Source organism: Aythya fuligula, chromosome 11 (assembly GCF_009819795.1).
Source record: "Aythya fuligula isolate bAytFul2 chromosome 11, bAytFul2.pri, whole genome shotgun sequence".
Lineage (NCBI taxonomy): Eukaryota > Metazoa > Chordata > Aves > Anseriformes > Anatidae > Aythya > Aythya fuligula.
The window spans coordinates 9,571,894-9,598,987 of NC_045569.1; the positions used below are offsets into that span (position 1 = coordinate 9,571,894).

Sequence of the window (27,094 nt, forward strand, 5' to 3'; positions counted from 1 at the left end):
TAAGCGCTTTAAGTACTGTTGTGGCACGTGATGTTGAAAATGCTGTCAGGCATTGACTAGCACCTTTTCTCATTTCTTTTTTAGAGCTTTAAGTTTCTGAGAGACTGATGGCAATATGACCTGCTAAATTTAAGGGTTGGAACTCTTGGTTCTAGAACTCCAGTTCTGTCTGATTTTTTTCCTTTTCAAGTGAGCAACAATATGACTGTCTAAAGCATGCCTTATTTAGCCTCTCCTGTAAGGATGACCTAGCCAGATAAATTTTAATACTGCTTCAGTGTAGAAGGTGTAAACTATTTTGGGCTTGATGTGCTGTGAATGTTGCTTTTCTTTTCCTTAATATATTTAAACATTAGAAGTAGTAAGTCGGATCACGCATGCACCATTTTTTACTTACTGTAGCTGTTAAATTGGCAAAGCTCTAAAGCGCACTGCTGCCATCTAGTGATACTTTTTGTAAAGTACAGCAAAACTTAAAAATATATACAGTATATATTTATATTTGGGGGAGGGGAAAACCAAAATACAGTAATTGTGTTTCATTTTTAAGCTGCTGATGTTCATTCCTTACTGTATGTCTGAAAGATGAGAGAATTATGCTGTTCTGGTACTTAGAGAAGTAATATAAATTGAAATTATCTTAAGGGCTTAACCTATATAGAAAGACTTGGGTGTCCTATAATCAGACTTCAAAAGCTGGAACGGTTCGACAAGGTGGTGATGGTGGAGAAATGCAGTTGAAACAAAAACAAAACTTCAGTTTATAAATATATATATATGATTGCTTTTTAAGTGATTTTTTTTGTTAACTCATGTAAATTCTCAAATCCTTTTGCACTGATGTGTTCAACATATTCTTGTACATTCAATTCAGGCAAACTTTTATAATTTTCTTTTTTGTTTAAATGATAAAATGTTACAGCATGGTGATATTCTATGCAACTAGTTCTAATCTTTAGTTTGACACTGTAATTTCTCATGATTTAAAGATTGTAGAAATAGACCTAACAGGGTTCTCATGATGTGCGTAACTGTAGATGCATGAACTTGTGTTCTGTGTATTTGTTGAAGTGCAATGATGTATAAAAAGTGGATTCACCTGTTTTTAAAAATAAAACACTGACAAAAACACGTGAGACTTTCAAATATTTAATTGCATTTAAGCTTGTATATCCTGAGTACTGTGTATCCTGGAGCGGATATTTCAGTGGTAGTAAGTTAAATATTGCTCAGCCTTCTGCGAGTTTTTTCAGTTCCTTCTCCACATCTTCCACAAAAGCTGGGAAATTCTGATCCATAAGACATAAGCGAATGAAGGGCCCCAGCTCTTGTGCGCTCCACACTGAATGCCGATACACAAGGGGGAGCTCAAACTTCTGTTTCAGCACAGACTGCAAAAGGAAAAACAAAGGTGTTGCACTAATCTTGTACATAAAAAGTAGCATTACATGGTTTTTGTAATGATGCAGCTACGTCAGATTTTCCTTCAGTATTTAATAAAGATGCATCTGCCTTGTTATTACGCTGTTTGAATACTTTCAATCCTATATGATTTATCTGTGGAACTCTTTCCCCCTCACACCTGGTTTCAATTCCAATAGTTTTCGTGCAGCTCTGAATTAGTGCCTGTGCCATTATGAAATGCTGGTTTCCTGGGTAACATGACTTCCTAGTGAATCCATTCTGTGTAAGAGAAGAGGATCCTCTGCAAAAGGCGTGTACTGCAGTTCTAATTGAGCAGGGATAACAAAACAATGTGGTTCTAAGCTCTTAATTTAGCAAATTGTCTCTTAGAAGTAAATGGTGGGGCTTTTTGAAAGGTGTAGAACATCTTTTTCATCCCAACTTGACCCCTGCTCTCAGCTTTTCCCTTGGTGGTGCAGGAAGGATGCCCATCATGCTATTTTTTACTTCAAATCTAGTAGCAGCATGCACTGAGCTCAAGGAGGCCCTCACCGCCTCCTGGCGTCCACGGGCGATGCCAGATCTCATCCATTAGGTACAGCGGAGAAGCGTGCAAGGCTAATGGCCTGGGAGGTTGCTGGGCAGCTCCCGAGCACTTTCCATGCTGCTGTGACTACGACAACCATCTGAGGCATCTCGACTAACGCTTCATTTTGGCTGGCTGCCAGTGTTCCTGCTGGATGGGAGCCATACTGAAGAAATGGCAACTTCACAGAGTACAGGCCCTGCCGCAGCCAGGGTTGCTACTCATTGTAAATCTCATTATTCACAGTGCGTGTTAATGACTTTAAATGTTTGTGTACCAGTGCTGTCCTGTTGTTCAGACTGCAAATACAGACATTGCCACCCACCTGCTTTCTAAATTGCTTTACCTGTCTGTTCTGAAGTCATAAAAGCATCAGCTAAGATGCTGTTTGGATACTCTGCATGGGAGAGCAGGAGTACAGAAGTCACTGAAGTGCTGCTTTCATGTGAGGTAAGTGTGATATGCAGAGGCAGCTGGTGAGCAAGGTGAGTGGTCCTAGTGTTATGGAAGGTGGTCTGACGTAGCTGGGCTTAAAGAACTTCAAACACCTCGCTTGGCCTCTTCCTTGGTATGCCTAATGGCATACTAGGGCTAAACCAAGCCTCTCCATCTGGAAAAGTCAGGATTGCTGTTAGTTTCAGCCAGGCCCTAGCTTCCGCTGCTTGAACCTGAAACAGGGCAAAGTAATGAGGTGGGCTGCTTGGGCATGCTCACATCAAGCATAACTGTGTTTGTGGGAGGGGGGAATCTAATTTTTCCTAATCTTACTGGTTCAAAATTGCACTGTTGATGTTATCTTATGTCATAGTGTTGATTGGAGAAAAGTATCTTTAAATGCAAAATAGAGTGTTTAAAAATGATTATTCTCTTTCAGGTATATTTTATATATTAATATATTATATAACCAAAGCTGCTGCCAGCTTCTTGAGGTGGCACAAATGTAGAAATACAGCCCCATGCTGCTCCAGAGCACCAGCTGAATGGGTATGTCTCCAAGGTGAACTAGGAAAAGACGCTTAGCCCTGAATTAACTTCATATTGTCAGGGCATGGGAAATGAGCTCGCAGTACAGTTGACTTAAGCTGACTAGAAAGTGAAGGGGCAAGCAGTGGATGATGTATGAAACTACATCAAGGAGTCTTTGAAAGGGAATTTGCTAGTAATTCAAGGGAGAGATGGATTAAAGCATACAGCAAATAAAAAGCCTTGTTAGCAGATAGCTTTGTTCAGAAGCAGGTATCATGCATTTGTGATTAAAAAAGAATTTTTTAGAACCTGAGGTCTTACAATGTGGTATTAATTTACATTTCCTAGTATTGCCTCTTAAAGCAGAAATTAGTTGTGAAATGATTATGGAAAAAAACAGTTGCTAAAGGCAAGCTCTGCCGTGTCTGATCGCTCTGTACTGAGTGTTCAACAGCAGAGCTAAATTAGCCCTGGGACAGGAAGGGCATACTGTGCCCTGTGCAACCACTGTCACTAATTCCATCTGTTTAAGGCTCACAGGTATCATCAGGGAAACTGGAGGACCTAGCGCGGTCCTGAGGCTACTGTTCACATTGTCAATTAATCCATCTGCCTTCACTGCAGATAAGAAGCACAAAGATACACAAAAAATACTGTAGGTAGAATTTGATGTTGAGCTTGCTCTTTGAGCCCAAGTAGAAGGGTAATGGATGTAGCTTTAGGTTTGCACTCAACTGCCTAGCAGGGGGCATATAGAGTTTTTCCAGTGACTTCCTAAGCAGTAATCAGTGATGCTTATAATGAGTAAAGCAAGTCAGTCAGTCCCATTGTTGTCAAGCTTCAGCATAACTAGAAGTACTAGGCTACAGTCTGGAGGATCACTACAAGGAGAAAAAACAAACCTGTGAATGAAACAGCAAGGTATGTGCTGCAGCTCTCAACACAGGTAGAGAGTTTGGGGAACTCCACTTTATGTAAACAAAGTGTTTGTTAACAATTATAAGCATTTAGGTTTTAAAGATGATAAACTTTTAATAGGGAGCATAGGAGTTGTCCCTTAAACCACTGATGTGAAGAAACAACTCCATCACTCTGTCGATAAGGAAAAAGAAACTAGTAACCATTAGAAGCAACTGCACAAAAAACAGGTTTGAAAGAGTGTGGTTTTCTCCCCAGTCGTCTTGTTCTGTGCTGTCCCAAATTCACAATAAGCAACATTTCACTCCCACTAATTTTAAGCACAGCTTTACCCTGGACTTTTGGTTGAACTGTCAATTGAATTATGGGATCTCTTGCTGTAGGTCAAGAATGATTGATGTTTTCAGACTTAAACTAAGTAGAGATAATATCTGCAGAGTCAGTGACAGTCATTTATTTATAAGTGACCTCTGGGTATTTCTTTGCTCTCGGTGTGGCAGCATGTTCTTAGGCAAATGGTACAATTACACCATGAAATCTCTGGCGTTGCAGCTTATTTCCTAGTTCCAGATCATTATGCTAGAGCCAGTGTTTTTGTTAGTACAGACAGCAGCACTGGTAGCATCCTCATCTTCTGTGAAGACACCTACCAGGCATTTACAGCATATGAGAGAGCTTTTCCTCTGTGCCTGAGAGATTTAGTTACAGGTTCCAAGTTAGATTTATTTGTTCTTTTTACCTGTGCTAGCTGTGTTACAGATCTTCTTTCTCCAAGGCTTGTGTAGGAATCTGGTAGAGGCTCATCTGGCTAGAAAATACCAAATGCAAATAAGAGCTGGTTACCAAGAAGAGAGTGGGTATGTGCAAGAAGGGAAGTGGTTCCATTTTTAGAGATAACGGGAAGAGAATGTGCTCAGCTACCTTATGCAGTAAAAAGGCATCTCTTTTTATGGAACTTTAAAGCACATCTGTTAAAGTCTTTAAAAATGAAAGACATGAAATAATGGGCCTGTAGTTAAACTGTCATATCTAAACCAAGGTAACTTTTAAACTGCTTACTGGAAGTACCTTTAAAGAAACACTGTGCAAGAGTGCTCACCAGGAGCAGGCTTTTTAACTTCCCATGGGTTATATCACTGAAAAGATGGCTTGAGGTGTCAATTCTGCTCTCTGGGCGAGGCTTTCAGTCACAGAGTGAGAGCAAAGTGATACCAATAGTATGACTACTAGTGTTCAATAGTATCCTGCCTTTAAGTAGTTAATTGAACTGTCATTCTTTAACTTATCAGGAAAGGAGCAAAGCCCAAAGGATAGATAAGTGTGCTTAAAGACCAAGCAATGAATCTTGAAGATCAGATGTTGAAGGTCATACATCTCCTATACATCTTCCTTCAAATAGCGTAAGTCAAATTACCAGTATCGTCCACCTCTTCCCCCCACTATCTCTACCACGTGTTGTTTTCACTGTCCAGTCATGTAGGACATTTTCTGGATTATATCGTGAAAATAATGTAGCTGAAAACTTTGACATTCCCTTTTCAGGATGCTGTTCTTGGCCCTTGGTATTTTATTGCATACTCAACAGTTTCCCTGGCTGAGTTAGCTGCATGGATGTTTATTAGAGACGGGTATTCAGAAGATCACATTTACCAAGAGACTGTATATTAAAGAATTAGTCATCCTCAGCAACACTGCCTTTGCCTCTTCCAATCACCTTAAGTCAGTGTCTTAGAGGGAAAACATTCTGCTCCTACCCTGAAATCACATCTAAATGCGTCAGGTTAAGCTAAAATGTATACAATTGCTATGTGTACACTTATTAAAACTACAAAACAGGAGTAGGTAAATGCAAAAAAAAGAACACAAGTCATGGTTACTTAAATGTCTCTGACCATTTTTCTTGAGCTGTGTAATTCAGCTGAAAAGCTGCCAGGTGGTTCCCAGCTTGAGGAGCTAAAATCACTTTTTTTAGAGTGTTATTTTGTTAACCTTTTTTAGGCACACTGAGAAAATAGCAATATGATAGCCAGCTTCTGTAGCTGACTTCCTGAGTGATTCCATTCCGGTTCACTAACTGAGTTGCCCTGCATGCAAGCTGATCTTTAGGTTTCCCAGTTCTTCCCATACCAGCTTTCATGAAAATTAATACAGTTCCTGAGATACAAAATATGAAGTAGCTGGCTAGAGGGGAGGGAAAAAAAAAAAAAAAGTAAATTCATTTGCTATGAGAAACACTGGTTTGATGTAAACAGATACAGAACTATAAAGAATATTGTGCTATTGAGCTCTGCTGATTTTTTTTTTTTTTTTTTTTGTCTCAGAGTCTGTACTTAAGTAGAATAAGCAGTCATTTACAGATCTAGCACTGATAGGTGACTGTTTTCCCTTTTTTGCATCCACATACTCTTGCTTGCTTACTACATGTAGTACTTGTTCAGCATCTTCCACTTGACTTCCACCACTGAGACTGTGACAAAGGTTCTGGCTTTGGTCATCGGTTACTTGAACCGGTACGTACTCCACAAGTTTCTGAACACAATTGCAGCAGTGTTCCAACATCTGTTGTTTTGAATCTCCACCAAACTGAACTCGAAACATGCGGCATTCATTCTGCTCAAAAACAAAAAAGAAATTAACTGTTCATCCCCTCAAAATATTTTGATTTAATTAAGCTATTAGATATAGTTAGGTAGATGGTGATTAATTCTTGGATCACTGCACCAAGGTAAAAAAAAAAAAAAAATAAATCAAGTTTTCCATGCTGTATTTTCATTTATCCCAACAGCTAGATGAGACTATAATTTGCAATTTGAAAATAAGTTTAAAAAAAAAAAAAAAAGCAAGCAGGGACACTTAAAACTAATACAACTAATTAAGCGTTTTGCCATAACAGTGGGTACAGTTATAGCAGGGAAATCTAAGTTCTTATTATTGCTGCAAACTCCCTAAGAATATTCCAACTCTGACTGGTTATTGGTGACAAAAAATGAGGTGGCACTAAAGTAAGCACAAGTCAACTTTGGCATCTAAACTAAAAGTTCTGGGAATTATGTTCCATTTAGAATTTATATTGTCTGCATTAAAATCAGCCTTTCCTACCTAGTGTGCATAGATAACTATAAATTCAGTTTAGCATTCCAACTTAATGCCACTGTTTCTTGAGTAGAAGTTAATGCAGTTAATCGGGAGTGAAAGAAACTGAAATGCTTCAGCAGGAAGAGTACTGTGCAAATGGAAAGCTATTCTGTAACCTCTCCCTGAAATCATTCCTTGGAAACTTTCTTGCTGGAAACCAGTTTTAGTCCACCTCTCTTGCAATGATGCAGATGTTCAGACTGGCTCACTGCAGCTGTCCTTGGACATGAAATGGCAGATACTGTACATATACATCAGCATATAGATTTCATTATGAGAATCTTCCTGGTTAATAAAATGAAGAATTAATTACTTCAAGTAGTGACATAATATTAAGAATTGCACAAAATCAACCCCCAGCGTAGCTTGTCATGCAGAACAATAGTATTTTTTAAATACACGGAGAACCTGTCATGCACAATAAGCTTCTCTTAAACACATCCCACTGATAAAAGGCAGCTACATATTGAATGTACTTGTTTACAGAGTGTATTACTGGGACTTTCAGTTTGATCTTGAAATTTCAAATGTAAAACATCGTTAAAGCACCAGAAAAGGAGCAAGTTTTTCTTTCCTTGGACTGATACAGCTTATAAGTCTTCATCTCTCTAAGGTTTCAACATCAAAGCCATTTTTTAAAATGTCTAGACACACTGCTAGCCTGCTGATTTACATGAATACAAGGACATCTTTCACTTTAAAGTTTTTTGTCTCAAAGATGAGCCAGCTCTTTGTGACAGTCTGTATGTTTACATGCATGTTATTTTAAGATGTGGCTATTGCGTAAAGTGATTTTTATGGCGCTGTAAGTATAAAAGACTGCCTTGATGCCTTTTAAAGGGAAAAATGTCAAAATAATTCAGATGGTAGCACTTGTTTTTACCAGCACCCAGTTAGATTTCCTGTCATTAATGAAGGTGTCAGCTTAACTGGGTCAACTTCACGTAACTGAGCACTGATTTGTGGCTGTGCCAGACAGTTAAGTTCTCATTAAAATGAGAGAAATGTAAATTCCATCTTAATTTGAATTCTTTTTGGAGACTTTCAAAGAACTCTTATTTTAGTTACCCCTACCATCTGCAAATCCATTTTCAGTCAGAACAATTTGTATTGCCATTTGCCTTTTTGCAGGGACTGGATGGTTAGATACTTAGGATTACAGTTACAGACAGTAGGTTTTGTGAACTAAACACCTTTTTCCTTTACAGAAAGAGAGCAATCCATTTCAGCTGTGCATCAAGTTTTAGCATTAACAGTGCTAGACAGCAGCACCTGAACTGAAGAGTTCAAGAGCTGAAGTACTGAAGAACTTTTGAGATCACTTCAATCTTCCCACCCTAGACAGGGTGAGTTCAGTGAAAACAGTATGAAGGGAAATGGCCTACTACAAGAATAGTAAGAATAGTGATGGAGCTGTAGAAAGGGTAGTCAGCCATGCAGCCTTCCTTCCAAGACACAAGTGTGCACCTGACAGGTATGGCTTCAGAATTACATGCACATATGTTTCACTGAATGAAGTTTCTGATAGTATATCTGAGTTTTAGTACTAGTCTGTGAAAGGTCTTGCTTTTAAGCATGGTAACACTAAATTTCTCAAAGTCTAGTTTAGAAACTCATTTTGCTAGCTTAGAGTCTACGATGCCCTATTAAAAGAGTATTTTATAAGAAATGAGAGTAAGTTTCACTGTCAATGTACATTAATGACTTTCAAAAGCCAATCTTTTAATGTTCACTCAGTTTCTTCTGAAGTACATAATCCCAGTGATTAACCTCCATGCTTTTTTGACATAGATTACCTATAACTGTGAAGCAGGTAATATGCAGAGGGTGGAAAAGCAGAGAAGAGAGAAAATAACCGAAACCAGTAAAGTAAGGAAATCAGACTGAAAACAAGGAGCAGAAGGTATATCAGAAACATTAGAGTAATAGTTAGTTGCACATGCCCCTTAATTGCTTTGTGCGTGCAAATATAGGAACTGGTATTTGAAAACATAGCTTGCTTTCCTCTGCTTAAATGGCTTCTGCTTCGTCTTTCTCAGCTCTGCTTCAGTCTACCAGGGACTGAGACATAACCCTTCACATAGCGTGGCTGGCTCCCTGAATATTTTTAAATGATTTTGAGGATTAGCACAGAAGCAATATGCAATGATAGCATTTAAGGGATTGTTTCAGCTACAATTTAGGATACAAAGTAGAGAAGCTATATGATAGGACTGCTGCAATACCATTAAATCCACTTTAAGTCATGAGGATTTATGGTAAGTAAACATTTGGATGCAGTGAATTCATTTAAGACTATGTTAATATTCCTCTTTTTCCAAAATGTCCCTCAGAGCTTTCTTCGAGCCTCAAAATTATTGTGACGTTGATTTTTGTTTCTTGTGAGATGCAGTAGAGTCCCTTAACGCTGTGCTGGGGAACTGGTTCTGTTAATTCCAAAGGAAACTGATGATCTACTGATTCATCAGAACTAATTATTTCAACAGCTCAATAGTCTTCTCCAATGATACTCCACATTTTATAACAATCATCTGACAAAAATCAGAGAACAAAGGTGTTTTGGTTTCAGGCAAGCATAACCCATGAATTTAAAACACATCGAGATACTTATTTTTTGCATTTCCTAGTGCTACCATTAGTTTAGGCTTACTTTGAAACAAGATGAGTCCTTATATCTGTACAATGTTTATTATACCTCACGTGTGCTTTTATCTTGCAATTAGCAAGGCATTCCACTTTGCAAATTGTACTCTTTAGTTTGTAACATCCTATGAAAAAAAACAGTTATGCACCTTTCTTGAAAGGAATCAGATAAGAGATACAAATAGAAGTAAGGAAGAATTTTTACAGTTTCCAGCTCTCCTGGATACTGCTATTTGCAATTATAATAACCCACTCTGTTCCTGTCAGGGGAGAATGCCAGAACGTCTCAGAATACTTGAGATGTTTTTATGCCTTAATAGTTCAGTGCTCTGTGCCAACAGTTAAAACTGGTCTCTAGCAGCTACTGAACGGGGGGCTTATCTCTTTCCAAAATTCCTGTTTCTAACTAAAGATGAACTCCCTCATCACGTAGAGATAGCTAAACTGGAAGCAACTGTTTTGGCTGCAACAACAAAGCCTAGAAAGTATCAGCAGAGGCGGGAGGGCTATTCTCATTTAGAAACAGTTTTTGTTTCTGAAAAAACTGCTCAGCACAGATGGTTAAGGATTTTCCCAGAGTTCACCTAAGAACCAAGAAAACTGCAACTTATACTTAAGTTGGTAACAAACAAATGCCATGTAATTTTTTAAAGGCTAGCCAACCCCTTTGCGTGAGATCTGAGGGAAAGACAGAAACTCAGGTCTCTTCTATTAATCTGAATATCAAATATCTGAATCACCTACTGGGCGCTACTGTGCCAGGTCTCAGGAGCCAGTAAATAGCTAAATAATTGCTTTAAATACTTCATGGGCCATAGTGAAGTATGACTGATAGGTAGCAAGCTTCTGTACATGTCAGAGAATTGCTTCATCTTTTTAATTGTTAGCAGTACAGTTTTCACACTGTGGGCCCATTTCAGGTTTTATACAGTCATGCTGGCAGATGAACTCTAAAATAAATACCAGTCTAGCTGTTTTAATAGCTAACTCTCAGAAAGCAGTCTAAAAGTCTCACATAGCAGCAGCTACAAAAGACATTACGATGATTCAATTCAGTTTTGTTTCATACTTAAATTACAAAACAAAACAAAAAAACAACTTTAATTTATATACACAATTTACATTATCTCAGAATTTCTGGTTTAATTCATCCAATATTAGGAAACCTTAAGAAACAGAACTGAGTTAGCAATTCGAAATATTAAAATTAACTCAACCTACCTTTGACTTTGCACAAAGCAGCAGGCAGTCTGCTCTTCTTACTATCTTTAACCATTTGTGGCAATCAATTAATGAAAAGCCTTCCTGAAATAAAGCAGGATACAAACTACTTGCACAGCAAACATGCAATACTCCAAAGTGCACATTCAAATTACATGATACAATTTAATCCCTTATGAAGATTACTGTCATCTGAATACAGGCATCATTTGTATCTATCACATAATTGCCAATATGTAATTTTTATCACACTGAATTAAATTGGAGTCTGTAGCTCCGGTTACAACGGTATGTCATGGTACATTCTAATTTCCATGTATACTTTTCAGTGTGCATGTTACGAAAGTCTCCTTGAAATGCATAGTAATAGCCACAACAAGAGCTTTAATCAGTCCTTCTGAATCCCATGAAATTGCCTGAGAAGGCAGCAGAGGGCAGGCAAACCTGAAGAATGGGCCAGCAGTTGGTTTATCTAAGGCCCAGACAGGCACTTTCTCTAGATGGAATCCAGGTAAACAAGAAGCAGCTTTGGTAACTTGATAAAGATGTTTTTATACTCCCATTGCATTAACTGTCAGTCTCTTCAAACAAGATGGACTGCTCAGCATTCTGTAAAAATACCCCAGGAACCTGAAAACACCATAAAAACCTTCAAGACTAGGGACTGTGTTCCGCAAGTAATTCCACAGGCTGCCACACAGTCATTATTTAGGAAAGTCTAGGGTAAAAACAAAACAAACAACAACAAAAGCCAACACAACCAAGCTTAAGGGCAGGGAGGTAATTATGTAACCTATTTTGTGTCTATCTGAACTTTTGATGACCTCTTTACATAGGCTGCTTTGCATAGGTGTCCTAAGGGTCAAGAATTAAAAGTCATGCCCATCCTGGACCATCAAAAGCATGCTTTTGCCAGTTCATATCCATCTTTTGCAGGTCCAGGCTAGGAAACCATCTCCCATTCTAGTTTGGTACAAGAAGTCGCCTTAATAAGACACTGTTTTTATTATGCTGGCACCGGTTTTAGAGTCCCATGCAGCAACTGGGTGCAGATTTTTAACTGAACTTTAATGAGGAGTATCTATGAAATGTTGGAAGAGTCATGCCAAATGCAAACTGGATCACAGACTATTCTGATCAGACACCTGCTAGATTCCAGAATGGTAAGATGGTCTGCAAGTATTGGTCCCAAGTGATTTAGAGGCGGAGGGAGAAAAGAATCTGCACTGTTTTGGGGAAGGTGCAGACAGCAGGTAAGATACCTCAGCTGCTTGCACTGAGCCCATTCTGTCTGTGGGCAACAAGCACATTCAGTGTGCCTCAGGGTAGAACTTACTAAGGTGTGAAAAGTCTCAAGGTCAAAAGAGTAGGAAAAACTTCACTTTGTGTCCAAAGGGAAGTGCCGAGCTATCCTCTACTCCTACATGAATTGTTAAAGGAGTCTGGATCCTAAAAGGGATGAATTGCCAAACTCACGAAATAAAAGAGCATCTTCCTTGGTAAGTCATTGCTCTCCAGCCGTACTGCGTGATGCAGCTGGACTGCTGAAGTTCTGGAGCAGGAGGGTATCCTCCTTCCACATACAGACAAAATCCTCTCTGTCAAACAGCAGGAAGCCTCTAAAGGCCAGTTTGTCACGTAGTCTGACACAGGAAAGGAAGCCTGTGAAATACTCTTACTCCTTTGTTCACCTGGTATTTTAGCATCCCTGGCTTTGAGGTATGCAGTTTTAGCTTCTTTTGATAGACCTGTCAGACAAGAGCTTGGTATGCAGACTTTGAAGTTGTTTTAAAATAATAATGCCGAGCAGAATGCCTGCGGAGTAAGATGAGATTAGTAGGCAAGGAAAAGTACCAAACACTGTTAGAACATTTCTGGATGTTGTAATTTCAGTTGTATATGCCTCAGTTGTATATGTGACTTTGCAATCTTGCTAAGGATATTCATGTACAGAATTTGGCCCCCAAATATTGCTTAACTCTGAAAATGGAAAGGTGCTAGCAAGTTAGCTGTGCTCATGCTGCCACTGCTGATAGAAGGGATCCACTAAGGAAGCAAGGAAAATGGAGCTGAAGCAAGATGAGTAAAGTACAGAGTAGAGGGCAGTCAAGAAGGAAAGCAACTGGTTGCAAAAAACATAAGTATCACAAAAGAGTTTGAATGGCACAGGCTCTAAGGTCAGAACAGAGAAAAATGTGGATTATATAGAACTGGACTATGTAAAGCAAAAAAGATATATTTAAACCATTCCTTCTAGAAAAAGTATATTCTTGAGGTTTATATAAATAACCTGAAAAGCAAGTGTTCTCAGTGTTTGGAGTGCACTAAAGCAAGAGCATTTAAATCTATTTTGGTGAAATAAATGCAAACCAACTTAAGGTTAATTCCATCCCACTGCAAGGACTTACTTCCTTCTTACCTCATTTCAAGACATAAATGTTGAGCATTTCTTAACTTACTCATATTGAGGGGAATATCCATACCTTAATTCAGAACTGCTCGCTCCAGTTAAGCAGCCAGACTAAGATCTGGACAACCAAACAACCCAGGAAATAATTTGTGTTGGAGTATGACTGCTGCTAGTGCTTACATGCTTAGTGCTTCCTGCCATAGGTTGTTTATCCATTGCTGCTTGATTTCCTCTGATTCCCCTGCCAAGTCCTGAAAGACTGTTAGTGAAGCAATTCTAATATCCCCCTCTTTCACTAGGCCACTTTCCTTAACTTGTGGCCACTTCTGCTTACTCTGTTCATTTTGGATACTTAATGTCTCTGATGCACACTGTGTTTATTTAAATATAGCTGTTCCCATACTTATTCTATTTTTATAGTGTTTTTCCTTTCACTGTAAGACGTAGGTAGAACAAATGTTTTCTCCATAAAATAATAACCCTTTTCACAAAGATCATAAAAGGCAGCTGATGTTTAACTTTCATACCAACTATTTTACTGATGCTTACCAGGTTGGCATTCTTTTAATGTGCCCTGTTTCTGAGGTAAAATCAAGCTGGGGAAAAAAATTATATATATCATTTTTATTTATGTACTCCTAATTATTTGACCCAAAATTTAAATTAACTGAAATTTAATGTACTTGGAATTTAATTAACTGAAGAACAAAACAGAAAGTGTTTCCTTTTCCCTTGCACCTTTGTTGATTGTATATTGCCAGGCAGAAGCAACTAAGAACAGCTAACCTGTAGAACTGCTCTGACCTAACTCCATCGTTAGATCACTTATATCAGTAATTGTCATTACAATCAGAATCTTCTAGATTTTCCTCAGTTGTAAGCAGAAAACATCTGATTTGGCACCATTTTAAGAAGGTTCACTGTTCCTCATGGCTTTTCCATGTTACTTCAGGCAGCATAGAATCTGTATTTCAGGCTGCCTGGATTAAGACAAGATTCTTCTTAACTGCATGAACTTTCTTGTCAACACTGAAGTAGTTACAAATCCATGTATGAAGTTCGGTAAGTGAATTCTGAACAGCAAGAATGAAGACCAAAACAAATCTGTCCCATGTTCCATAGCTCAGTTGAGAGGATCTCTGTCACCATCCAGGAACTAAGTGTGCGGTAGATTCTGGAAAATGCATGGCAATATATTAAGATTATAGTGCATTTGATCCTTTCTAGAGATGATGAATCAACTCTAAATCTGCTCTCAACATATGCACGGACAAAAAAATAGTAATAGCACCTCCAGATTGCTTCCACCGTGCAGACAGAAATACAGAGAAAGCAGCTGTGGGCAGTGTTCCCCTTGAGCAGGCACCATCAGTACCTGCTTTACATTCAGAGTTGTTCATTGCTGAGCAGTACTGGGTACGAGCAAAGACAGATGGCAGTATAAGATTCATTGGGAATATAGACAGAAAGGCAACATAAAATTGGGCAGGAACATAAGATTTCAAATGTTTGCAATTTGAAGATACAAATGGCAGCATTTCTGAAAGTTTGATCGTTAGCATTCCATCATGGCTATAGCCTTTATGTTATTCCCTGGGGTCAGGCCTGTAAGAGCACTGCATTCAAGGAAAACAATTTCATACATCTCTGACAAAAATCTGTCTCTCAGAGGGAGGATCCTGAGGGGGGGGAAAAAAAAAAAAAAGCTGAAGCAGAAAACAAAGCAAGGCATTTTCCAAATATTTTGGAGCCAGGACAAGACATGACATATCACATGAGGGAGAGATAATAATGCTGGTCCAGACTTACACCCACGTAGTCTGTCATTACTTGGGAAATACTTTTGTTCTGATTTTACATTTCAGCCATCAAGAAGTTGCTGGATAATGAGGCCTTTGTTCTGTGTTGCAAGGTATTGTTTTTTATTATGAATACTTCTATTATTGTATCCTGTAGAAACTCTATGGTGCTAAGCAACATCTGAATACATGAACAGATTATTCATTTTATGTTAGGGTTGCCTAAAGGCCTTACAATCAATCTTAACTAAAAATTAAACCCAGAAAACCAAACACAAAGACAAACTTTCTCTCTTATTCGCTGCCAATTATAACGTGCTCATGAAATGCATATGTAACTGTTTGTCCTCAGTTCACGGTTCAGACTGGGGATATACAATGCATAACGTAATGGATGAGGGATTCAGCTGTGTATCCCACAGACTGGGAATGAGCATTCATAAGGAATTACAAGTTCAGCATGAGATCAAAAAATGTTATTGGGTTAATTAGTATTCCAGTGCATAGTTGTCAGAGTGCTCCTGTCTGAAAAATGGAGGAACGTAGCAGAAAAGAGATGCTGAAGGCTTCAGACAACATCCCGCTTGCAACGTTCTGATTCAAACTGGGCAGCGACATGGTATGCAGCAATTTCCCTGAAAACAGCAATCTTCTGCTTGCAAAGGCCCTGTTCAGTTTCCATGGAAGGCACCTGTGACAGTTCCTTAGTCTACTCGTTGCCCAAGGTAAGCAACAAGTAAGAAACGTTGCCTGCTCTGACCCCTCCACGTTGCAAGCTCATGCAACACTGCACAAAACCAGCAGGGATGACTTCAACCTGCTATTTTTCCCAGACGGCGAGAGACGCTGCCCAGCTACTGCATCATCCTATGCAGAGCTCCACTTCATGGGTCTACTCACCATGCTGAGTGTGGGTGGTACAGTGAAAAATATTTTTGAAAATAATGTTTACTGTCTAGATGTTAAGTGATTTGTTACATTACAAATGTCAACATTTTTTGACTGCTGACATTCTAGGTTCTATGATTATTCAACACTTAGACTGAAGAACACGTTGTTTATTCTTAGAAGTGACTACTTTGGAAACAAAGGAACAGTAGTATTATTTCCAGGTATCTGCACAATGTGGCTAAATCTGGTAAAAGTCTGCAGTAGAATAGAAATGTTTCCTATGGAAAGCAAACATCAGTGGGCGCTCAGTTAGAGTTGAGAAGACTGTTACTCTATCTTATTGCAAGACAGGGAAAAATAAGGATATGAGAGCAGACAGTCTGAAAAAGCTTGTGAATTATGTGTAAGTGTTATGATGAACACTACATAACAGACAAAACTGAGATGCTTTCAGAAACCTTAAGCGAAATCTGAAAACATTCACAAGTGCATGTTTCCATGGTGACCTCTTTGATTGGGATTTAGTCATTAATAGTTATAATACTGGAAACTATATGCTTGAATGTCACATAGATTGTAAATCAAGTGCTTGTTAATATATGGAAAAATACCAATTTTTATCCTATTGGATTTCCAAAGGACAATGTGAGCTGCCATTTTGCACTTTTAACTTAGAAAACGGCTTACTTTATAAAAAGACAAGATTCATTTCATTAATGACTGAAAAATAAAATAATTCCACCTTAAAGCTAGAAGTTATGGAAATCAAGCTTTGAACATAATTCCAATCAAACCTTTATTTTTATCTTGTGACTAACGCACCTAGAAGTCTTCCTTACTTTTATATCTGTCTCTGAGATCTAAATACTGCCAAATAGATTTTTTTTTTTTTCCTATGACGAGCTGTTTTGAAAACTGAGCAGAGCACAAGTGGCAATATGACAAGAAAAATTCCCCAAACATGACTATTTGGAGAGTGGGGGAAGTAGAAAGTTGTCTCTCCAGAAATTTCCAAGCAATATGCCTGTCTCCAAATTCTTGGGAAGCTAAGAGCGTAGCAGAAACCATGTGTTTCACAGGCTGTGTGTAACTTCGATCTTAGTTCATGTTAAGTATTAGCTGCCTCAACCAGATCTTTAGAGTATAGAATAGGAAGTGGAAAGGAAAAGGATAAAGGCCAAAAAGCCAAGGCAGACAGACAGCAAGCTAACTAGGAAGAAAAGGATGTTAAGCTCATTGTTCTCTTTTTGCATGCAATTTTTTTACTCCCGAATCTCTTAGATTTTTGATCCTAAATGCTGCTGTTAGGCTTGTTTGATTCTGGAGAACTGATCAGGGTTGAACTCATTAAACAAAGGGTTCTGTACAGAGGCAAGAAAGCTAAATGAAGGACTGAATGCAGGCCACACATAGGCAGCCTTGAGGCAGCCGTGCAGGGGACTCGATAACCAATGAATGTCTTTTGCCAAAGCACAGCATTGGGTGCAGGAGCACATGCTGCTGGGTGACAACTTTCTGCAAAGACTTCCCCCAGACTGGTACACACTGCAGCCCCTTGAAGGAGGGAACAGCAAAGATAAGCCCCCAACTTGGGACAAACCTCAATGTTTCACAGAACCTCAAAAAAAACATTTTTTTAAACTACACTTTAGAACAATGACAACTGACCAAGGACCTAGAGAGGCAAATAGAATGCTCATAGGATTAGCTGGCTGAAGCACGTGAAAGTATTCCATCAGTAAGTCAAGGTAAGCAATTTCTTCTTTAAGTCCTGATACAAAATACATACTTCCCTGGATCAGTATTTTATTTTGAACTCTAACTTTAGAGTAAGTATATTTTATTAATGCCACTACTCCTTAAAAATTAGTAGTTGGGTTTAGAAGAATTAGGGCAGGAGAGTAATATAAATCTGAAATCCTTATAACTCTTTACGGATGCTGGTCATATAACACATAATTGTTACAACAGGCATCTATCGTTATAGGAAACACAAACGGGGAAACTGATGTAGTTCCACCACCAAGCAACCTGCTCACTTCCCCAGGTCCCTGTCAAATGTCCTCACTTGTTGCACAGGGACTTTTATCTACCCAAGGTAGAGTTGTGAATATCATCTCAAAAACCTGGTGCATAAGTTTCAGGCACTGCGAAGAGAGCATCAAGAACATCAGGATGTCTGCTGAATGTTTGCCTAATTAATGAGGCTGGATTCTACTGTATCCTAAGCACTGTTAGCTCGTTAGAAGTCAGGAGGGGACTGGGAGGGCACTAAAGATATTTAGCCTATACTTAAAAGATCAGGTCACAAATCAATTGCTCCGGATTCATTTTATCCTATTAAATAAGCCCTCTTTACAATTTCAGTTTGTTTAATGTGTAGGATATTAAGGATTCTAGCACTGGAATTAATTGCATCCAATAAAACACCAAAATATAATTTTCATGATGTTCTGATTTGGAGGAGGGAAAGGAAATGAGTTGCACGTGTCATACACAGAACATGAAGTATCCTAAGTGTGACCAGAAATTGCCAGAGATGTTGTTGAGATATTTCTGTTAAAATTCCATTACTTACAGTGTGCACGAATTAGGTTTTCCTGAGATATGCAGTCTGTTAAGCAAAACTAGGTCCTAAAAATGTTCTGCAATTCCAAATGAAATACTGAAAATCAAAACAACAAACTCCCTTTGACATGCATTACACATTAGGTTTTTTTTTTTTTTTTTTTACATTCTAGGCTCTGATGTTCTGTTTACCCTTCTCTGGATTCCATTTGGTTCATCACAAGAAGTCATCTCTGGCAGTGTCATTAAAGAATGTTTAAAATGATATCGAGAGCATACCCATTCCCCAAAACAGTCTACCCATTAAAACAGATAACTTAGTTTTCTTTGGGCAACTGATGGATACACTGAACACAATTACTTCTTAGAATAGGATGGATGTGCTTCAGTCATCAGCTCTGGAGCATTCTCAGGTACTGTAAGCAATTGCATCAAGTTGCAGCGCCCAAGCAGCAGGTACAGACTGATCTGCCTGGTCTGAAAGCGCTGAGACTTAGCGCATACACTATAGCATGCTCTCTGGCCAGAAAATAGTATTGCAAATTCCATTAGTGAAAAGTCTGCTAGAAGATCATTCATTGAATATTTTACTATTTTATGGCTTGTGAGAACAATTCTGTAAGTCTTCTATAAAATCTTCTTACGTGAAGATTTTTTAACTTTTATAAATGCTCATAGAAGAGTCATAGTCTCACTTGGTCCTAAGAAACCAATTTTCTTTAAGAAAAAAGAAAGGTTTTGTAACAGTCCTGCTTTAAGAAAATAAAAAACTGTGAGAATGTGTAAATATATGCATTGAAGAGAAAATATTTTGATATAAAGGCAGGAATCCTTGAATATTCATCCCCAAATGGATTGGGTTAATCCAGCCATTAATGAAATACATATTTTCATTTCTGAACAACTGTCTTTCATCTCAGTTTTGTGCAAATGGCGATGTAGTGAAAGTTATCCGTGGACGAAAGGTAAGACACTAAAGAAAAGCATTTGGTAAGCAAAAAACTCCCACAAAAGCTATTGCTTGATGTTTTAATACAAAGGGAAGTGTATGTTACACAAAATGGTTTGTATTTTAGTATTTCCTAAATCTTCACTTGACATGAAAAAGCATTTCATGGAAGAATCACTGAGCGACTGAACAAAATATGCCTTCATCCAAAAGTAAGTATTCATGGGATCCATGCTCACTAAAGAGAAAATACTTGGAGCTGTCGCTACTTGCATGTTAGCCAACCAAGATCAGTTTAGGAGAAAATTAACTAAGAAGCCGATCAGCACAGAGTTCAATTAACACTAACATTTACTGCAGAAGAATGAATAAAGAAAACTTCTATATGCCATACAAAGCAGCTGAAGTCTGAAGTTCACATTTTTCAACTGATTCAACTGTAACTGATTTTTGTTCTTGCTGGACTTTTTAAAAAGCATCCACCCACAATATTATCATAATAACTCAGAACTTGCTGGCAGCTAAAAAGGTTCATTTTGGCTTTTGTAAAATGTACACATCACCGAAGAACAGATGTACTCTGATTTATCTTCCTAGAGAAAATAGAAGGTACTAAACAAGATAGTTTGAGTCTATTAATGCACTGATTTTACTACATTCTGCGCCCATTTTAAACCAGAAGAGATTAAAATACATCATACTACGATACTGCCAGTTTTAAAAGCATCCAGTTAATACTTTCTTTGTCAAAGATGTTACCTAAAAGCTTTTTTTTTTTGAACCTATCGCTTAAAATGGTTCATGTTAAAATTCTTGGAGTGGAGTAAGGGTTCCTTTACTGCCGCAATAAAAAAAATATTAGGAACATTCACCACTTTCTGAATTCTTGCATTTAGTTTGCAATTCGTTTCATTCTTGGATTACTGCTAGAGGGGAAAAAAAAATCCCTTTATTATTCATCCACAGAAATTTTACAAAAATACAAAATAGTTATTCGAGTTGAGAAGGAAGGTGGTCCCTGTGACAGCAGAACAACTACCAGAATAACTTCCTTCATTTGTCTTTGAAATAACTAGTGGTTGAGATGAGGTAGTGTACTTTAGAAACCATTTGTTGATGTCAAATGACAATTTCTGTAATCATACATCCTGTGATTGCTTAATGCTGTCCTATGACAAAAATATCTACTCTTCCAGAAAGGTTCTTCAGTCTTAGAAAAGGTGATTTATCCATCAACAGCAAATGCCTCAGGAAAGTCAAACCAGATGGGAAATCCTGAAGAACAGCACTTGTTGCAGGTTGGTTGGCTGTGTTCTGTTTTGTTTTTTGTACATTACAGCAGTCTCATTCAGCACAACGTGAAACATCCAGTAGTTCTTGAACTAAATCACACCTCTACAGTAAATTAAGCCTAACTCCGACCAGACCAAGCACGTTTAACCAAGGCGCAACATCCCTCTGAGAAGACCTGTTACCTTCTTTATTATCTGCAAACTGGAAACTCCAAAGAAAATATGGTCACCTTCAGGCTTCTCCAGGGTCTTGCAGCCAGTGGGATCACCATGAAAACTATGTATGTCCCGTCTCCCCCCCCCCTTATAATGGACAATACTTCTTTCACTATTTGGTGTTTGATAGGGTCACGCAGAGGTCTTGTGCCCCACTGTGTTCCTATGCAAAGGTATAAAGCTGTGATAGTTGTTAATGGGTTCCCTCAAAATCAGAAGCCTGCAGTACATCAAAAGGTCTGAAAAGTAGGGATTGGAAGATGGATCAAAAGACTAGACATCAACAGTTTTTAAAGGATGTAGTTACTACATAGCAAGAAACAGTTTTGTAAGTACATCAGAGGGAATTTCAGCACATACATGTGTTGGAGAACACCTTGGCATTAAAAAGGAAATTCAGTAGCCCACGCCAGCAAGTACAAACGAACAGTAAAAACAAGAGCTGAATCATTCCAACAATTGCAGCACTTTATCAGACTTCATACATTCCCTCTGGAGCAGAAACTTGTGTATTTCACGTTATCCTCCATGACAAAATGTCCATTATAATAGACCCCCAGTGAGAAGATGTGGTCTGTGACAGATTCCAAAGAACCATACATACTTGGTTGTGCAAAGCCTGTTTAAACATTGTGACAGGTTTCTGACAACTCCTGGGAGCTGGAGACCACAGGGAGATAGCACCAGTGAGATTAACCATTTCTACAGTCTGATTATTTCTACAGCAACAACACAGCCTGTACTGCATTGCAATTCTTTTTGTTACATGCATCTCAACAAGGACTTTGGAAAATTCCACCAGTGGCCTGCATAATTCTGGCTTGAGTGATACTGAAATGATGCTAAATTTCCAGTGTCCCTGTGTACTGCCTGAAGAAAACCATTCACAGACTCAGTAATGGTCATGCATGCTGTGGTATCGGTGCTGATACCAGCTTCTGGCCAACAGCACCACCCCCTGTGCATCACCTTTCTGGCTGGTGATACTGGCTGCTTTACTAAGTAGATTCCATAGACTGGTCATCAGCCTGAAAAGACACCTGCGGATTGGGATTGTTTTAGGCAGAATTTTATCACTGCATGTCAGCACTGGGGAAAGGCACGCCCTTCTGGGAGGGCATGTGCTTAAGGAACAAGTCTAACCAGTAAAGCTAAGCCAGATGTTGGGCCAAATCACTTATAAACAGGAAACACAGGTCCAAAGATGCCCACCAGTGTTCACAACTAGCAGATTGGATATTTGCTAGGTTTTTCAGCCAGTCCAGTATGTTGAAGAGGGAACTGTGGGAGGACTACTCCAATCTCTGTCGTGTTGCAGAGAGAGATAAATAGGCACAGGGCATGTTGTACCGATGCATTTTGCACTAGGTAACGTTCAATATGCACAGAGCACTCCTGCAGCATGATCCCAATTACACATCCTAGAAGTGCATCCAAAGGAATTGACAATCAGGTTTTAAAATGCATACAACACCAATTTTGTATACCTTCTCTCATACACTTAATAAAACATCTTTGGTGTAGCCTTAACGTTCGTGTAGAAATATTACCAAAATTTGTTTAAAAAATGACATTTTAAAACTCTTGATATCATGTATTGGTCATATTTCTCAAGTTTGTTTGTTCCATCTCTATTCTACACTATTCCTAAATTGAGATTATTACTGCGGTATCTTAGTGTCTTTGAGAAGCTGAAACAGACCTGAGACATCTCTTCAGAAATTCCTCATTTGGTATTTCAAGCAAGGCAGCTGCCTGAAAGCTTCACTAGCCATTAAACTCGAGAGCTGTGAGAAAGTGCTTTTCTCAGCCAAGTCTTTATAACGCTTTTCTTCCTGCACTCATCCCTTACGACAGCATGCTTTATCTGTGCATTATTATTTGCCAGATACAATCTTTGCCAGACAAAGTCTCTGAAGGGCTATAGCTTTTGTCCATGCCTTTCTTGCTCATTAGTTAATTACTAAAACTTCCTTTCAGTTAGCCTTTATATGGTTATTTCAAGGACATTCTGCAACGTAATACAAATCTACTAGGTACTAAACAGTTACAGCTGTCTGATCAGTGTACTGAAAACAGGACCAGCCCCAGGAGAGGGGCATTCTGCACTCATTCATTCCCAGCAGAATTTGGCAAGAGACGGCAACAAGTCTTATTTCAGTTGCGTCTGTTTAACTATCTGGACATTCAATTACTCCATTCCTTTTTCTTATTCAACACACACTGCTGAAATGCTTTTCATGTTCCATTTTTACCTTGTCTAAAACCACTCAACTTGTCCTTCTTAAATATATAAGCCAAATGCTATGCCTTGTACGTGGGCTATACAGACAGCTGTTAGTTCGCTCATTACCCATTCAATAACCTTAATACACTCAAAGGTCAAAAAATAATAATCAAGGGTATCTTGAATTTTTAAGTTGAATCTTGAAATCTTGAGTACTACATGGGTCTCCCCCTCTATATTTAGAAGATATTTCTGTAAGTTTAAGACATTTTAGGAGGCACAGCAAAAACTGATTTATGATCTTATACATATCCTTGTACACATTCTGTATTAAATATGCATTTATCTTAATGCTGCAGCATTTTGCAATGGCTTGTAATTTATTTATTTATTTTTAAATATATTTATCAGACAATTCCTACTTGCTATCATCACTGGGTATTGGTGATATGCACTGAACAGAGTGGATCCCACTTTCCAGCACAGGCTTTTTCTGTCATGAAGAATGGAGCAATCTCAACATCAAACCAACTCCCTTAGATGGGGTGTTTTAGGATGTCTTTATAGTTTAGAAGCCAGTCATACTGAAGCACAGGCTACAGCACAATCAGTTGACACAGCTCTTAAGATATTTTGTCTCCAAGAAGGTAAGGTGGATGTTAGATCACATTACGCAACATATTGAAAATAAAAAGAACCATGATAAACAAAATTATCAAAATACTAATAGATCACTTGTAAGAAATTAGCTGGATCATATGGCAAATCTTAAATAAATTGTATTTCTATGTATTTCTTAACAGCATATTTTCTGTTTTCTTATACTGAAGAATTGTTGGAAAAAAAATCATCTTTCAATGTCAACTGCACTTAGTAATGTGTCTTAATCTAGAGTTTTAGAAGCACCAAGGAAACACTGTTCCTCAGTAGGAATTAATACATGTAGTATTAGTCTGATAAACAAAGAGAGAAAACACCACATGGGAATTTCCATGAGCAAAATTAAATTGGCAGTTTCCTTTCACTGGGAGAGAACATGAAGCTGAGAAAGGAAAAGAAGTCAATATTGATGCTAAGATAAAAGGAGAAATGGTTTTTAAACGTGAGAAACAAACAAAAACCAACTTACCAGTACTGTTCTCCCATGGGAAATAAAGAAGTGGCCAGATACAACAATGGTAAGGATAAGATGACCAGATTCTTCATTTGATTCAAAAACCTTTAAAAAGATTGACAAAAGAAAAATCCATCCCTGTATGCACAGAATCTACACTTCCCATTTCTGGTACAAAATGAGAAAGGCTTCAGAGGTCAGTGCTGGAAGTTAGAGGTAAAAGTACCTCTCAGAAATGTACCAGGCCTCCAGCCCCCAGACAGCAGGCAGAGTCAAGAAATATTTACTAATTAGAACCCCACACACAGACCTAGCTACTTTGAAAAAAAACATGACCTCTTCGGACTTGATCTATAGCTTTTAATACAGTGAGTGGGTCACTTCTGAGGGACAAGGAAAAAAGCAGGCCATTAACAGATATCACTAATATCATTAACAGGTTTAATTATTAATTCACAAAGCAAAACCCCTCACTGCCTGTGTTAGCTTCGTACTCCCAGGCCGGACAGACATGCCGAAGGAAGCTAGCTTAAGAAGAGGAAAAGGCTTGATATTGTAGCATTTTTATTCCTATTATTTTCCACTGTTTCACGTTTAGCTTTCCCTTGATTATTGCTATAATACCAAAAGACCCTCCGCGGCTCGGGTGACAGCTACAAGTGCCACCCATTTCCACACACGGAGGGCCAGGATAGGAGTTTTGAGGGCAGCAGGACAGAGAAAAGACCCCGGTACCGCGCCACCTGCCAGGAGGAGGCGGTTTGCTCCTCGTCGCCGTCCGTCGGGGGCAGGAAGCGGCCGTAGCGCTTCAAGGGCCACGTCGAGGCGCTGCCCGAGAGGGAGCCACCGCCGCCCGCCGCCATCGCGGCCCTGAGGTGGCTGCGGCCCCTCAGCAGGAGCGGCAGCAGAGGCGGGAAACGGCAGCCAATAGGAGAGAGGAGAGAACGCGGGAGCGGTCTCCTCCACCAATCAGCGAGCACAAGGGAAACGAGAGCCAATCCGGTAGTGCGTTCGGGCTCGCGCGGACCGTTACTCGCGGGCGGTTGTTCTCCCCTCAGCGCCGCCATTTTGAGTGGGCTCGGCTGTTGTTTTGTATGCTGAGGGCATCTGTCGGTGACACCTGCATCTGGCTGTCTTCGGGTGATGAATTTCTCAGTTCATGTAGAAAAGTTATCCGAAAGCCTAGTGTACGTTTTAAGTTTTTGGTGCAGTAATTTGTTGTGTTAAGTTCACAGAACTAAAACAGAACTTTTGTGGTACCTAAAGTAGGAGCTATGCTAAATGTCAAAAAGCAATTTTTTTTTTCAGCGTGTTGCTTTTTGCTAGCCAGCACAGGTTTGTACAGATGGACTAATAAATCAAAATTGCACTTCTCTTCCATTTTGCTTCCTCTCTGTTATTAGGTTGCTCCCAGAGTTATGTAATTTTACACTTTATCTAGAAAAAGAGTGATGGCAGGATGACTCATAGTAGGACTGCACTTATGTATTCCATTTATAGTGCATATCTTGGCACATTAGCAATAGAAATATGTGCATTAACCACCCAAGGTCAGTGAGGGGGCATGAAAGAGCCTGGAAGATGTCTGTGAGAGCCTGACTAACCTGTACTGACTTTAGGGATGTTGGTTCATCACTAACCACCATTAAACCATTTTTGTTTGCGTACCTGAGGGTTCTGTGCTGATACCATTAATCCCAAACGTGAGCGTTGCTACTGCCAGCGGCATGTGCTTGGCCAAGGTGAGGCTTGGCTAAATAGTCATGTTTCTGTTAAATTAAACAGAACAAAAAAAATAATGTGTATTCTTTTGTTTATGATGTTTTGTTTGTTTGATGTTTTTTTGTGTGTTTGTGTCTTCTTGTTGCCTTCATAGTTTGCCATTTTGTTGCCAGCTTGGTTTATATGTGTAAGGTTAAAATGGCCTAAGTAACTACTGTCTCATCTGAAATAAAGCCTCTGGGTACAAGGTTAACTTGTTACTTAACCTGGGATGGTTCAGTCTGTTAGAAAGCTATAGATCTGCATTTATGTCATGTAGCAGTTGTGTTGTCTTCTGTCTGGTGTTACAACCCAAAAGCCAGGCTAGTATCTGAGGAACCATTTTCCTAATAAACAATTTTAGGATGTTTTTCAAAAAGAAGGTGTTTATCTGAATGTTTTGCAGATAGGGGAGCAGAAGCAGAAAGGCATTAAATGACTTGACAAGGTCATCCAGAAAAAATCAGTAATGGAATAGGGAATAGAGCGTGGGCCTCCAGCTGCCAGTTGCTTTCTCTAATCACTGTTTTCCCATGAGGATTTCTTAAATTGTGCTTGTCAAATGTTCAGAGTTGGCTTGTAAACTTGGGACTTTCTTGGAAACTACAGAAGAAAGTAATATAAATGTCAGGGAAGAATAGTATGAATACATGTATTGAATCAATTTTCCCCTAATTCAGCAGAAGTTATAGAAAATGGTTTGTTTGCAGCATCTTCTAGTGTCTAGTTTTCCAAGAGTGATTTATGGCAGATGTGCTAAAAGATTCTGGAGGAGGAAAACAAAAGCTCTGTATTTTAACAAAGTAAAAATTTCAAAATGTGGTTTTGAAAGTGGGAGAAGTAAACTAAGAGCATCAGATACTCTCATCAAACCTTTTAAAAAATAACACTATTGAAGTAGGATATGAAAAGAAGGAATTATTAGCAGGACAGATGGCCAGCTGCAGTGTAGAAAAAGGGTATGCAAATTCTTTCCTTCCCAACCTTGTTAGGA

The 27,094-nt window shown here is 38.8% G+C and overlaps 2 protein-coding genes and 1 long non-coding RNA gene across 4 annotated transcripts in view; 2 read left to right on the forward strand and 1 right to left on the reverse strand.

The window, feature by feature from the left end:
• Nucleotides 1-1,519, forward strand: part of NPTN (neuroplastin) — a 51,436-nt gene extending 49,917 nt beyond the window's left edge. For both annotated transcript variants that reach the window (XM_032194582.1, XM_032194583.1), the window contains exon 8: nucleotides 85-1,519. The gene's annotated coding sequence lies outside the window, so the exon portion shown is untranslated. The remainder of the gene's footprint in view (nucleotides 1-84) is intronic.
• Nucleotides 1,181-25,202, reverse strand: REC114 (REC114 meiotic recombination protein). Its single transcript, XM_032194971.1, has 6 exons — nucleotides 25,083-25,202; nucleotides 24,355-24,444; nucleotides 10,874-10,957; nucleotides 6,305-6,484; nucleotides 4,614-4,682; nucleotides 1,181-1,391 (listed from the first exon to the last, which is right to left on the reverse strand). The coding sequence occupies exons 1-6, from the start codon at nucleotides 25,200-25,202 to the stop codon at nucleotides 1,230-1,232; spliced, it is 705 nt and encodes a 234-aa protein (XP_032050862.1). The 3' UTR covers nucleotides 1,181-1,229.
• On the forward strand, nucleotides 19,329-23,576 carry LOC116493310. Its single transcript, XR_004253740.1, has 2 exons — nucleotides 19,329-19,702; nucleotides 20,687-23,576. It is a non-coding gene; the product is annotated as an uncharacterized LOC116493310 (long non-coding RNA).
• Nucleotides 25,203-27,094: the final 1,892 nt, after the last annotated feature.